General features: G+C 49.8%; 1 protein-coding gene across 1 annotated transcript in view; it reads right to left on the minus strand.

Moving 5' to 3' along the window:
• The window catches only part of RXFP2 (relaxin family peptide receptor 2), a 347,803-nt gene that overhangs the window by 83,457 nt on the left and 248,840 nt on the right, over positions 1 to 15,506 (minus strand). Inside the window, exon 6 of the mRNA XM_077298262.1 lies at positions 1,615 to 1,686. Coding sequence (XP_077154377.1) covers positions 1,615 to 1,686 — 72 coding nt within the window. The remainder of the gene's footprint in view (positions 1 to 1,614; positions 1,687 to 15,506) is intronic.

Here is a 15,506-nt window from a genome sequence, read left to right on the forward strand (position 1 = left end):
TTCAACTGCACTAGGCGGCGATACCCAATATGTGTACGTTTGATTTTTTTTATTGTTTTATTTTGAATAGGGCAGAAAAGGAGGGTGATTTGAACTTTTAGAATTTTTTTTTTAAAATATTTTTGAAAACATTTTTTTTTTACTTTTGGCATGCTTCAATTTTTTTCCATGGGAGACTAGAAGCTGCCATAATTCGGCTCTGCTACAAACAGGTGATGAGCAGAATTGCTCACTTGCTATGCAATCTGGCAGTGACAACCATAGAGGTCTGCTGGAGACCTATGGTTGTCATGCCAACCCATCGGTGACCCGCGATCATGTGACGGGGTCACCAAAGGGTGGGATTTCCGCTGCAGAGATTGACAGCAACATTTCTCTAGTTTACAGCCGTGGGTGGATCACAATTCCACCCACGGCTGTTAGAGGCAAATGTCAGCTGACATGTTCTGAGAAAGATGTGGGCTCAGCGCTGGAGCCCACATCAAAGGGAGGGAGTCCGACATCGGTGTACTATTACGTGTAATGTCGGAAAGGGATTAAATGGAAGTGGGTATTACCAGTGTGCAAGACATATAACGACTGGCACTTTTCTCTCATAATCACACAAAGCTCCGCAGTGAAATCAGAAACAACAAAGTATAGCAGAAGTGAACTTTGTGTCATTACAAACATTTGCAGCAGCACTTGTCCTCTCACAGTGCTGGCAGCTCTACTGCAGAGCTTTGCCTGATTGCAACCAGCACAGTGCGGCAGAACCTTGTCTCATTTCAAGCACAACAAGTGCATTTTTCTTCCCACAGTGTTGTCAGCTTTGCTGTACTGCCCTTCCCCCACACTTGCTGCCTGTGAGATGCAAGCTGAAGCACTGTAAGAGAACTGCAGCTGCAAATGTGTTTATGAGACAAACTTCACTTCTGCTGTACTGTGTTAGCTCTGATCTCACTACAGTCTGAATGTGATTATGAGTGCAAAATGTCAGTCATTACATGTCTCACACTGGTAACCCTCCTTTTTAAAATAAGCTCGTCACGAGGCAGATTCTCTGGGAGATCTATGTCCGGCCCATAGACTTAAACATCTAATTTACATATAGGAAAACATGGTTTCCTCTGGAATAAGATATCGTATCGCAGATATCAGGTATCATTTTATTCAACTGTCTTTCAACCTGCATGCCCATATAGACTGCTTAGGAGGGTTAATCCTACTGACAGATTCCTATTAAGGCCTTATTCAGACATCTGTGTTTTTCACAGATAAAACATGTACCCAATATATTCTATAGGGCTGTTCACGTGACATAGAGACATGTTAGTTTTTTTCTGGAGGTACAGTACGTAAAAAAAAAACAATACAAGGTTATGGGTTTGTGAAAAACAAGAACAGCACACGGTTGGCATCAGTGTGTAGTCCATATTTAACAGTGCAATGAATAGTTATTTACTGTATTTACCATCCGTGAAAAATTCTGATGAAACTCAGATCGAAAACACTAATGACACACGTAGCTTTTTTGTGTATGTGAAAATCACTGATGTCTGAACAAAGCCTAAAACTCTTCTGTTAATATATAGACCATTTCCTTAAATTCAGCAAATCAGAGTTCATACTTACAGTTTTTGCAGCTGATATAAGCCAAAAAATGCCTTCTGTGAGACATTCCTCAAACAGTTTTCCTGGAGAAATCTTGTAGGAAACACAAAATATGTAAAAGTCAATCAGTAAATGAAGTATAATAGATTTAGTGCTAGCAGAAAATAAGCAGAGGTCTAACTCTGAATTTTTTTGCTTATTATATTCTTTATGGACAAACATATTGGACAAAAGTCTTAATAATTGAAGTCAGATTTGTCAGTCAGTTCAATTGCTCAAATGTATGAGATCCTGCTCCTCACCATTCCGTCAGTCTTTACTAACAGTTGTGAAAGAATTTCATGTTCTAAAGTTCTCCCTGATGAAAGCGTGGTCTTGTAATGGTACCTCACTATTGTAACAAGCTGATGATATTTCTTTACTCCTCAATATTCCACAATCAAATGTAAGTGGTATTATTGAAAAGTGGAAGTGTATAGGAAGCACCGCAAGTCAACCACGAACTGGCAGACCACATACAGTTACAGAGCGGGGTCACTAAATTCTGAGGCATATTGTGTATAAAAGTCACCATCATGCGGCCAACTCAACTCAGTGTCAGACTGGAGAACATTGGGCCCACCGGAGGATTTGATTCTGATGGCCCACATTTCTTCCCCACTGAAGAGCCTCATAGCAACTGCAAGGTTTGCACTATGAATTCTTCTGAAGGAGAAGCCAGGGCCCACCGGAGGATTCTCCGGTTCTCTGGTGGGCCAGTCCAACCTGCCGCCGACTCCATAATAGCAGAGTCTAAACCTCCTTTAGCATTAATGTAAGCACAAAAAATTGCCCTAAGAGCTTCATGGCATGAGCAGAGGTGCTAAGGGCTCATTTAGATGACCATATTTTTGGTTCGAGTGCTATCCGTGAAAAAAATGAACGGCGTTCAGACCAAAGTTATTCAATAGAGCAGTGCAGATGAACAATACCAGTTTTTTTCACTGGCATAATCTATCTGTGAAAAAATTGCAGCGTGCTCTGATTTGACTCTGAAATTGGATGAGTCTCATCCATTGAAAGCTATGGATGCGAGAGAAAAAAATCAGATTCCATAGTACAGAATCTAATTTTATGGATAAATTGCAATTCTGTAACATAGGAGACTGCAAATGGTCCTGTAAATGATTAATAACTGCTACTGTAAAAAACGGATTGTATACGGACTGTTCACAGATCACAAGTGAGAAAAAACTGTCCCACTTTTCTAGATAAAAATTGGACAAATTTTTTTTTTATATTGTGGTGTGAACCTATCCTATCAGCACAGTCTTACTCACTGCAGTCACCGCTCTGCTTCCATTAATGTCAGACTGTCTCTCTGACTTTGCCTCATGCAGCACTCCCCAGCACTGCTGCATTTTTCTGCTTTCTCCACGTAGCTATAGGGAGGCACGGTCAGTCTGTGCAGGAATTTAACTCTGCTGCTGTGTCCTGCAGAGATTAGCTTCTCTGGCCTATCCGCTGCCAGCAAGGGATATATTAGGCAGCTCCTCTCTTCACTCCTTGCCTGAGCTTTGGTTCTAGTCAGTAATTGCTACTAGATTCCAGTCTAGGTGTGTTCATGTTTTGTCTCTTGCTAGTGACCCAGCTTGTCCACCAGTTCCGTCTGATCTCGCCGCTTCTGACCTTGGCTTTGTATCCTGAACCTGTGCTGCCTGCATGACCTCAGACTGTCTGACTATGTCTCTGCCTGTGCCATTTGTACCTCGTATCCCTGCCTTGACCCATTGGTTAGCTGCTGCAGGTCCTGGCACTGCCCTGGAGTGGCACCTAGTGATTATCCTACTGGCAAGCCTATCTTCACCATCAGAGGCCCTAGTGAAGACCAGATAGCCACTTACCCATGGCATTCCAGGGTAAGTCCGGACAGTGGTGCACTGGATCCACACCCACCGTGTCACACCATAAATTGGAAAAGACTGGATGAATCCTTTACATTATAATAATCTGGTTGCTCACAGCCACCACTAGAAAGAAACTAGCTCTTACTTCAAAATACAATTGTATATAATGAATGATGAGTATGTGGTCAACAATTAAGTTCCGCTGTTGGTGCTTTTAATAAAATTAGAATATCATCAAAAAGTTAATTTATTTCAGTTCTTCAATGCAAAAAGTGAAACTCATATATTATATCATGACATTACAACAAGAGTGATGTATTTCAAGTGTTTATTTTTGTTAATGTTGATGATTATGGCTTACAGCCAATGAAAGCCCAAAAGTCATTATCTCAGTAGATTAGAATAATTAACAAACAATACCTGCAAAGGCTTCCTAAGTGTTTAAAAAGGTCCTTAGTCTGTTTCAGTATGCTCAAAATCATGGGGAAGACTACTGACTTGACAAATGTCCAGAAGGCAGTCATCGACACACTCCACAAGCAGGGTAAGCCACAAAAGGTCATTGCTAAAGAAGCTGGCTGTTCACAGAGTGCTATATCCAAGCATATTAATGGAACGTTGAGTGAAAGGAAAAAGTGTGGTAGAAAAAGGTGCACAAGCAACCGAGATAACCTCAGCCTTGAAAAGATTGTTAAGAAAAGGCCATTCAAAAATTTGGGGGAGATTCACAAAAAATGGACTGCTGCTGGAGTCATTGCATCAAGAGCAACCACACACAGACATATCCAGGACATGGGCTACAAGTGTCGCATTCCTCTTGTGTAAAGCCACTCATGACCTCATGAAAAATAGACAACACCAGAAGCGTCTTACCTGGGCCATGGAGAAAAAGAACTGGACTGTTGCTCAGTGGTCCAAGGTGTTGTTTTCAGATGAAAGTAAATTTCACATTTAATTTGGAAATCAAGGTCCCAGAGTTTAGAGGAAGACTGGAGAGGCACACAATCCAAGCTGCTGGAGGTCTAGTGTGAAGTTTCCACAATCAGTGATTGTTTGGGGAGCCATGTCATCTGGTGGAGAAGGTCCACTGTGTTTTATCAAGACCAAAATCAGTGCAGCAGTCTACCAGGAAATTTTAGAGCACTTCATGCTTCCCTCTGCCGACAAGCTTTTTGGAGATGGAAATTTCATTCTCCAGCAGGACTTGGCACCTGTCCACACTGCCAAAAGTACCAATACCTGGTTTAAAAACAACAGTATCACTGTGCTTAATTGGCCAGCAAACTCGCCTGACCTTAACCCCATAGTGAATCTATGGGGTTTTGTCATGAGGAAGATGAGAGATACCAGACCCAACAATGCAGATGAGCTGAAGGCTGCTATCAAAGCAACCTGGGCTTCCATAACACCTCAGCAGTGCCACAGGCTGATCGCCTCCATGCCACTAGTGTTGAGCGATACCTTCCGATATCGGAAAGTATCGGTATCGGAAAGTATCGGCCGATACCGTCAAAGTATCGGATCTAATCCGATACCGATACCCGATCCCAATGCAAGTCAATGGGACGAAAATATCGGAATTAAAATAAACCCTTTCTTTCCTTGTAGGTTAATTCTACATGAAGGAAAACAACTAAGAATAATGTAGGATGTATTGGGGGAGGTGGCGGAGACATTAAAGGCACAGAGGTTTAGCCCAATCAAATAGAATAGCAGGATTTTTATTTTTTTTTATGACGTTCGGCGTTAGAAAGATTTTGACTATGTTATTTTTTTTTTTTTATTTTGTCAGATATTGATGTTTCACTACTTCCACGCCCTTCACCTTCTTTTTAACTTCTCCCACACTTTCTTCTTCATTATCCTCATCATCAGCTTCTTTGACATCAACTTCTTCACCTTATTCATCTTCTTCTTCATCTTCTACCTATTATTTTTTTGTTACATTGTTCATATTCTTTTTATTTAACTATTCTTCTTCTTCATATTCAACTTCTTCATCATATTCTTATTTGTGACAGGCATTCCCGTAGTTGTTATCTATAAAAGTTTGCAGATTACACCTTCCGTTCTGCCTGTCACAAAACAGTTACATTTGTCCGCGTTCAGTTTGGCCTGCAGCATCAGGCTTTATCCAGGGGCACCACGAGGAGGAACGGACTCACCCCCATACACTGCTTAGTCTTCTTCTGCTTATAATTTAGATAATATCTTTTGCTCTGATATTTAGTCTTATGCTTAATGTTCTTCTGCTCTTTGTTCTGCAGCCTCTTGTTCTTCTGCTTCTCGGTCTTCCAGGTCGTCGTCGTCTCCAGGGTCGTCGTCTCCGGGGTCGTCGTCATCGGGGTGGTCTTCAGGGTCATCATCTCCAGGGTCGTCGTCATCTCAGTGGTTGTCGTCTCTGGTGTCGTCGTCATCTTAGGGGTGGTCTTCCGGGTCATCGTCTTTAGGGTCTTGAACTTGGAAATGTAGCAGAAGGTACAAGTAGGCTGAGAAAATGCCGAGAAACAGCTGATGGAACTGGAACTCGGATGGCTACCCGAAGGTCCAAGAGCCAATGGAACTACCGAGGACCAGCTGACGTTACTGGAACCCGGTTACTAAGCAGGAGGTACCCGTGCTGAAAGCACTACCAAGGACCACCTGACGTTGGTGAAACTCAGATACCCAGAGGGAGGCACCTAAGCCAAAGGCTCTGCCCGGAACCAGCTGATGGTACTGGAACCAGGATGGGGAGCAGAAGGTACAAGAGCAAAAGACACTGCCGAGAACCAGCTGACGGTACTGGAACCCGGATGGGTAGCCGAAGGTCCAAGAGCCAATGGAACTACCGAGGACCAGCAGACGTTACTGGAACCCGGTTACTAAGCAGGAGGTACCCGTGCTAAAAGCACTACCAAGGACCACCTGACGTTGGTGGAACTCAGATACCCAGAGGGAGGCACCTAAGCCAAAGGCTCTGCCCGGAACCAGCTGACGGTACTGGAACCAGGATGGGGAGCAGAAGGTACAAGAGCAAAAGACACTGCCGAGAACCAGCTGACGGTACTGGAACCCGGATGGGTAGCCGAAGGTCCAAGAGCCAATGGAACTACCGAGGACCAGCTGACGTTACTGGAACCCGGTTACTAAGCAGGAGGTACCCTGCCTGAAAGCACTACCAAGGACCACCTGACATTGGTGGAACTCGGATACCCAGAGGGAGGCACCTAAGCCAAAGGCTCTGCCCGGAAACAGCTGACGGTGCTGGAACCAGGATGGGGACCTATTCAAGCTTGTCTTCCTAGAGCCCCAACTAGCGGTGTTGGAGCAAAGGGTCAGCAGGGGGAGCAGAGTGTAGGCCGAAGCCTGCACTGGAGGCATTTGTAGGTCTGTTGTGTCTGCATGGCATTTGCAGGACACGTTGCCGGCTACACAGCAGGGGAACAGCTGGCGGTGCTGAACCCCACTGACACATTGGCTGGTGTTTTTCTCTGTGCAGCTAGCAGTACCGGGCCCCAACTGGCGGTGTTAGAGCCCAGGGTCAGCAGGAGGAGGAGAGGGAGAAGAGTGTAGGCCGAAGCCTGCACTGGCGGCAGCTTTGTGTCTGCGTGGCTGTTGCAAGACACGTTGCCGGCTACACAGCAGGGGAACAGCTGGCGGTGCTGAACCCCACTGACACATTGGCGAGGTGTTTTTCTCTGTGCAGCCAGCACTTCGGGGCACCAACTGGCGGTGTTAGAGCCCAGGATCTGCAGGGGGAGCAGAGTGTAGGCCGAAGCCTAATTGAACCAATTTTAAAGGTAACCTTTAACCCCCCCTCAGGGGTTACAAACTAGAAGAGCCACGCCTTATGCAGCAGTAGTGCTGCACAAGTCAAAGGTTGCTCTTTTAATTTTTCTCCTTGCACATGCTGAATGAAACACGTATAACATTTAGCCCTTTATACAGTCAAACTGTGTTGGAGGCAAGAGTTCCCTTCGTAATGAGACGCAGCACAGATGTCAAAAATCCCACCTTGGTGCTGGGCGCAGCCTCCTGAGAGTTGTTATTTGCTATACAGGAGTCTGCGCTGTCGTGTTATCCCTTGGCCTTGCGCTGTTAGCGCTGCCCATCTTCTGACATCATTTAATGTCGGCCGTTGCGGTTCGCGATGACCATGAATCCCAGCCCCGCAGTGTCTTTACATAGTTAAAACACTGCGGGGCTGGGATTCATGGCCTGGCGCAGTACATAGGTTCGCCTCTCGCTCGTGTCCTTACACCTGCTACAGACTGTGCGGCGTCAGCTGATCCCTTATCGCATGCCACGGCCATGAAGCCGCACAGTCTGAAGAAGGGGAAGGAGATGAGGGACAGGCGAACATATGCACTGCTCATGCCCATCAATCACACCCTCACAGTCAAAATAAATAAGACACCGAGGGGCGTTGTGTGGGTCAGGGCGGCCGCAGAGGCGCAGCCAGCCAAACAATGATGCCAGAAGACGGGCAGCGCTACCAAGGGGGTTGCAGCGTGTCATTACAAAGGAAAGTCACACCTCTGGGACGGTTAAATGGTCACAGAGGACACATTTTTGACGTGTTCAGTTCCACATGTGCAAGGAGAATAAGTTTATGAGCCACCTTGCACACATGCAGCATTACCGCTGTACAAGGTGGCTGTAAAACATACAAACGCCTGGGGGAGGGGGACAGGTTCCCTTCAATTTCAGTTCTTGTGTCTGCGTGGCTGTTGCAGGACACGTTGCCGGCTACACAGCAGGGGAACAGCTGGCGGTGCTGAACCCCACTGACACATTGGCTGGTGTTTTTCTCTGTGCAGCTAGCAGTACCGGGCGCCAACTGGCTGTGTTAGAGCCCAGGGTCAGCAGGATGAGGAGAGGGAGCAGAGTGTAGGCCGAAGCTTGCACTGGCGGCAGCTTTGTGTCTGCGTGGCTGTTGCAGGACACGTTGCCGGCTACACAGCAGGGGAACAGCTGGCGGTGCTGAACCCCACTGACACATTGGCGAGGTGTTTTTCTCTGTGCAGCCAGCACTTCGGGGCACCAACTGGTGGTGTTAGAGCCCAGGATCTGCAGGGGGAGCAGAGTGTAGGCCGAAGCCTAATTGAACCAATTTTAAAGGTAACCTTTAACCCCCCCTCAGGGGTTACAAACTAGAAGAGCCACGCCTTATGCAGCAGTAGTGCTGCACAAGTCAAAGGTTGCTCTTTTAGATTTTCTCCTTGCACACGCTGAATGAAACACGTATAACATTTAGCCCTTTATACAGTCAAACTGTGTTGGAGGCGAGAGTTCCCTTCGTAATGAGATGCAGCACAGATGTCAAAAATCCCACCTTGGTGCTGGGCGCAGCCTCCTGAGAGTTGTTATTTGCTGTACAGGAGTCTGCGCTGTCGTGTTATCCCTTGGCCTTGCGCTGTTAGCGCTGCCTATCTTCTGACATCATTTAATGTCGGCCGTTGCGGTTCGCGATGACCATGAATCCCAGCCCCGCAGTGTCTTTACATAGTTAAAACACTGCGGGGCTGGGATTCATGGCCTGGCGCAGTACATAGGTTCGCCTCTCGCTCGTGTCCTTACACCTGCTACAGACTGTGCGGCGCCAGCTGATCCCTTATCGCATGCCACGGCCATGAAGCCGCACAGTGTGAAGAAGGCGGAAGGAGATAAGTGCCAGGCGAAGATAGGCTCTGCTCATGCCCATCAATCACACCCTCGCAGTTAAAATAAATTAGACACCGAGGGGCGTTGTGTCGGGCAGGGCTGCCGCAGAGGCGCAGCCAGCCAAACAATGATGTGAGAAGACGGGCAGCGCTACCAAGGGGGTTGCTGCGTGTCATTACAAAGGAAAGTCACACCTCAGGGACGTTTTAATGGTCTCAGGGGACACATTGTAGACGTGTTCCGTTCCACGTGTGCAAGGAGAATAAGTTTATGAGCCACCTTGCACACATGCAGCATTACTGCTGTACAAGGTGGCTGTAAAACACACAAGCACCTGGGGGAGGGGGGACAGGTTCCCTTCAATTTCAGTTCTTGTGTCTGCGTGGCTTTTGCAGGACACGTTGCCGGCTACACAGCAGGGGAACAGCTGGCGGTGTTGAACCTCACTGACACATTGGCTGGTGTATTTCTCTGTGCAGCTAGCAGTACCGGGCACCAACTGGCGTTGTTAGAGCCCAGGGTCAGCAGGAGGAGCAGGGGGAGCAGAGTGTAGGCCGAAGCCTGCACTGGCGTCAGCTTTGGGTCTGTTGTGTCTGCGTGGCTGTTGCAGGACACGTTGCCGGCTACACAGCAGGGGAACAGCTGGCGGTGCTGAACCCCACTGACACATTGGCGAGGTGTTTTTCTCTGTGCAGCCAGCACTTCCGGACAGCAACTAGCGGTGTTGGAGCCCGGGCTCTGTAGGTGGAGCAGAGTGTAGGCCGCAGCCTGCACGGGAGCAAGTTGAAAGGGAACCTTTAACCCCCCCCCAGGCGTTTGTAGCTGAAAGAGCCATCTTGTACAGCACTAATGCTGGAAAAGGTAAACTTAGCTCTTTTAATTATGGTCCTTGCACATGCTGAACCTAACACTTTTGAAATGTGTCCCCTCACACGGTTAAACCGTCCGGTCGGTGGAACTTTCCTTTGTCATGTGACGCAGCACAGCCGTCATTCTTACCCCCTTGGCGCCGTGCACCTCCTCCTCAGCGTTGTTTGAATCTGTCCCGGAGTCTGCGCTGTTATGTTATCCCTTGGCCAGGCACACTTAGCGCTGCCTGTCTTCTGACATCATTTGGTGTCAGGATGGCTGCGCCTGTGCGGCCGCGCTGGAGGAGATCCCGCCTCGCTGTGTCATCTAATGTAATCACTCTGCGGACCTGTGATCCATGGGCATGAGCAGTGCATATCCTCGCCTCTCACTCCCCTCCCTACGGCTTCTTCAGACTGTGCGGCGTCACGGCCGTGGCATGCTATTAGGGACCAGCTGACAGCGCACAGTCTGAAGAAGGCCTAGGGAGATGAGTGAGAGGCGGAGGTTCAGATATGCACTGCTAATATCCATGGATCACAGGTCCGCAGTGGGATTAAATCAGAAGACACTACGAGGCGGGATCTCGTCCAGCGCGGCCGCACAGGTGCAGCCATCCTGACACCAAATGATGTCAGAAGACGGGCAGCGCTAAGTGTGCCTGGCCAAGGGATAACATAACAGCGCAGACTCCGGGACAGATTCAAACAACGCTGAGGAGGAGACGCACGGCGCCAAGGGGGTAAGAATGACGGCTGTGCTGCGTCACATGACAAAGGAAAGTTCCACCGACCGGACGGTTTAACCATGTGAGGGGACACATTTCAAAAGTGTTAGGTTCAGCATGTGCAAGGAGCACCACGAAAAGAGGCACTTTTTCCCTTTGCATCATTACTGCTGCACAAGGTGTCTCCTTCAGTAACAAACGCCTGGGGGGGGGGGGGGACAGGTTCCCTTAAATTTAACTTGTTGTGCCTGCGTGGCGGTCGCAGGACACGTTGCCGTATACACAGCAGGGGAGCAGCAGGCATTACTGAACCCCACTAACACATTGGCGAGGTGTTTGGCTCTGTGCGGACAGCACTTCTGGACGGCAACTAGCGGTGTTGGAGCCCAGGGACAGGAGGAGGGGGAGGTGGAGGAGATAGGAGGGATTGCCACACACACAGCTGGGGAACAGCTGACGTTACTGAACCCCAATAACAGAGAAGGGACTGTTGGGACTGTGCGGGCAGCACTTCTGGATGGCAACTAGCGGTGTTGGAGCCCAGGGACAGGAGGAGGAGGAGGTGGAGGAGATAGGAGGGATTGCCACACACACAGCTGAGGAACAGCTGACGTTACTGAACCCCAATAACAGAGGAGGGACTGTTGGGACTGTGCGGGCAGCACTTCTGGACGGCAACTAGCGGTGTTGGTGCCCAGGGACAGGAGGAGGAGGAGGTGGAGGAGATAGGAGGGATTGCCACACACACAGCTGGGGAACAGCTGACGTTACTGAACCCCAATAACAGAGGAGGGACTGTTGGGACTGTGCGGGCAGCACTTCTGGACGGCAACTAGCGGTGTTGGAGCCCAGGGACAGGAGGAGGAGGAGGTGGAGGAGATAGGAGGGATTGCCACACACACAGCTGGGGAACAGCTGACGTTACTGAACCCCAATAACAGAGGAGGGACTGTTGGGACTGTGCGGGCAGCACTTCTGGACGGCAACTAGCGGTGTTGGAGCCCAGGGACAGGAGGAGGAGGAGGTGGAGGAGATAGGAGGGATTGCCACACACACAGCTGGGGAACAGCTGACGTTACTGAACCCCAATAACAGAGGAGCGACTGTTGACTGTGCGTACAGCACTACCAGGCAACAACTAGCGGTGTTGGAGCCCAGGGACAGCAGGAGAAGCAGAGGAACACAATGTAGGCCGAAGCCTGATTGGAGAAAGTCGAAAGGGAACCTTTAACCCCCTCCCAAGGCGTTTGTAGCTGAAAGATCCAGCTTGTGCAGCACAAAAGATGCAAAAGGAAAAGGTGGCTCTTTTCATTATGCTCCTTGCAAAGACAGAACTAAACACTTATAAAATGTGTCCCCTGAAACCATGAGACCGTCCCGGAGGTCGGACTTTCCTTCGTAATATGACGCAGCACAGCCGTCATTCTTACCCCCCCGGCGCCGTGCCCCGGCTCCTCAGCGTTGTTTGATTCCGTCCCGGAGCCTGCACTGTTATGTTATCCCTTGGCCAGGCACACTTAGCGCTGCCCATCTTCTGACATCATTTGGTGTCAGGCTGGCTGCGCCTGTGCGGCCGCGCTGGCCGAGAGCCCGCCTAGCAGTGTCGTCTAATGTAATCCCACCGCGGGCCTGGGATCCGTGGCCATGCGCAGTGCATATCCTCGCCTCTCACTCCCCTCCCTACGGCTTCTTCAGACTGTGTGGCGTCACGGCCGTGGCATGCTATTAGGGATCAGCTGACGGCGCACGGTCTGAAGAAGGCGTAGGGAGATGAGTGAGAGGAGGAGGTTCAGATATGCACTGCGCATGTCCATGGATCTCAGGCCCCCAGTGGGATTAAATCAGAAGACAATGCGAGGCGGGCTCTCGGCCAGCGCGGCCGCACAGGCGCAGCCAGCCTGACACCAAATGATGTCAGAAGATGGGCAGCGCTAAGTGTGCCTGGCCAAGGGATAACATAACAGCGCAGGCTCCAGGACGGAATCAAACAACAATGAGGAGCCGGGGCACGGTGCCAAGGGGGTAGGAATGACAGCTGTGCTGTGTCATATTACGAAGGAAAGTCCCACCACCGGGACGGTTTTACGGTATCAGTGGACACATTTTATAAGTGTTAAGTTCTGCGTGTGCAAGGAGCTAAACAAAAATAGCTACCTTTTCCTTGTGCAGCATTACTGCTGCACAAGGTGGCTCTTTCAGTAACAAATGCCTTGGGGGGGGGGGGACAGGTTCCCTTACATTTCAGTTGTTGTGTCAGCGTGGCGGTCGCAGGACACATTGCCGGCTACACAGCTGGGGATCAGCTGACGTTACTGAAACCCAATAACACTGGGTCGTATGTTTTGACTGTGCAGACGGCACTTCAGAGCCTCAACTGGCGGTGTTGGAGCCCAGGAATTTAAGTTCAGGTGGTAGAAAGATGAACACAACAGGAGACCTGGATAACGTAGACAGTCACCTAATTATTTAATCAGGAAGAGGAGTGGCAAATTCCTGCGAGATCCAGGCCTTGTTCATTTTCAGGAAAGTAAGCCGGTCAATGTTATCGGAGGATAGTCGCATGCGACGGTCAGTTAGTACACCACCTGCAGCACTAAAGACGCGTTCCGATAATACACTAGCCGCAGTGCAAGCCAGCACCTCCAATGCATACTGGCTTAGCTCTGGCCATGTATCCAGCTTTGAGACCCAAAACTTGAAAGGTGAAGAGCCGTCTGGGAGTACAGCAAGAGGGCAAGACATGTAGTCTGTCACCATCTGACGGAACCGTTGCCTCCTGCTGACTGGAGCCGTCTGTGATGGTGTAGACTTTTGTGGCGGGCACAGAAAACTGTGCCACAGTTGGGCCATACTGGTCTTGCCTTGGGCAGAGGCACTGCTTCTGCTCCCTCTTTGTGCAGAGCCTCCACCACTGCCTGGACGCACTGAGCTGCTTTGTAATGCACTAGCAGCACTTCTCTCACTTGGAATGGAGAAGATGATGGAATTCACCAGTGTGTCTTGGTACTCCTGCATTTTTCGCTCCCGGTTCAACGGTGTGATGAGGCTTTCTACGTTGTCCCGGTAGCGAGGATCGAGGAGGGTGAACACCCAATAATCAGACATGTTGAGAATGTGGGCGATGCGATGGTTGTTTCTCAGGCACTGCAGCATGTAATCCACCATGTGCTGCAGACTGCCAACTGCCCAAGAAACGCTGTCCCCTGCTGGAGGCGTGATCTCTGCCCGCTCGTCATCACCCCACCCTCGCTGTACACACTGACTACTGGACAATTGTGTAACTCCCTCCTCTGGACGGATGTCTTCCTCCTCCATTGACTCCTCCTCATCCTCCTCACAAACTGTCCCCTGCCTACGCGTTTGTGAGGAACCACGTGGCGCTGACTGTCCAGAAGATGATGGAAATGGTGAATCCTCATCCTCCACCTCTTCCACAACATCATCCCTTAGCGCTTGCAGTGATTTTTCAAGCAGGCAGATAAGGGGGACAGTCATGCTGACTAGTGCATCATCTGCACTCGCCATCCGCGTGGAATAATCGAAGGGACGCAAAACCTGGCAGACGTCCTTCATAGTGGCCCACTCTGTGGTTGTGAAGTCTGAACGGCGCTGAGTGCGACTTCTTTGCGCCTGAAGCAGCTGGTACTCCATTACAGCTTGCTGCTGCTCACACAACCGCTCCAACATATGTAACGTGGAATTCCACCTGGTAGGTAGGTCACATATGATGCGATGTTCCGGCAGGCGGTGTCGGCGCTGCAGAGCCGCAATGCGCGCTTTTGCCGTGCTGGAACACCACAAGTGAGCACACTCTAGGCGGACCTGGTGCAGCAGTGCATCAAGATCCGGATAGTCCCTCAAAAAACTCTGCATGACCAAATTGAGCACATGTGCCAGACATGGGATGTGAGTGAAGTTGCCGAGGCCCAGAGCTGCCACCAGATTTCGGCCATTATCACACACTACCATGCCTGGCTGGAGATTCGCTGGCACAAACCACACATCGCTCTCCTGCTTGATGGCATCCCAGAGCTCCTGCGCTGTGTGGCTTCGATTCCCCAAAGAAATTAATTTCAAGACGGCCTGTTGACGTTTGGCCACGGCTGTGCTCATGTCGGTCGTAACAGGTAAACGTTCATCACAGGTCCATGTGGAGGTGGACTGTGACGGCTCCTGCAGCGATGATTCTGAGGAACTGGTGTAAGAGGAGGAGTCAATGCGTACAGAATGGATTCCTGCAATCCTTGGAGTGGGCAGGACACGTCCTGCGCCACTCGCACGATCTGTACCCGGCTCAACGACATTAACCCAATGGGCAGTGAGGGAAAGGTATCGCCCCTGTCCATGTTGACTGGTCCATGCATCGGTGGTGAGGTGGACCTTGCTACTGACGGCATTCAGTAGCGCGTGTTTTATGTGTCCCTCCACATGCTTGTGCAGGGCAGGGACGGCTTGCCTGCTGAAGTAAAAGCGGCTGGGCACATTGTACTGTGGGACTGCCAATGACATCAAGTCACGGAAGCTGTCAGTCTCCACCAGCCTGAATGACAGCATTTCCAGTGACAGAAGTTTGGCAATGCCTGCAGTCAGAGCCTGTGCTCGTGGGTGGTTTGACGAGAAAGGCCGCCTTTTCTCCCATGCATGTACTACCGATGGCTGTACACTGGGCTGGGAGTGTGTGGATGACTGGGAAAGTGGTGCTGCGGGTGGAATTACAGCGGGTCTCTGGACAACAGGGCCAGAGGTTCTTCCACGGCGATCCTGGGAGGAAGCCGAACCAGCTGCGTGTGAGCTGGAGGAAGAGG

Source organism: Ranitomeya variabilis, chromosome 3, assembly GCF_051348905.1.
Source record: "Ranitomeya variabilis isolate aRanVar5 chromosome 3, aRanVar5.hap1, whole genome shotgun sequence".
NCBI classification, from domain to species: Eukaryota; Metazoa; Chordata; class Amphibia; order Anura; family Dendrobatidae; genus Ranitomeya; species Ranitomeya variabilis.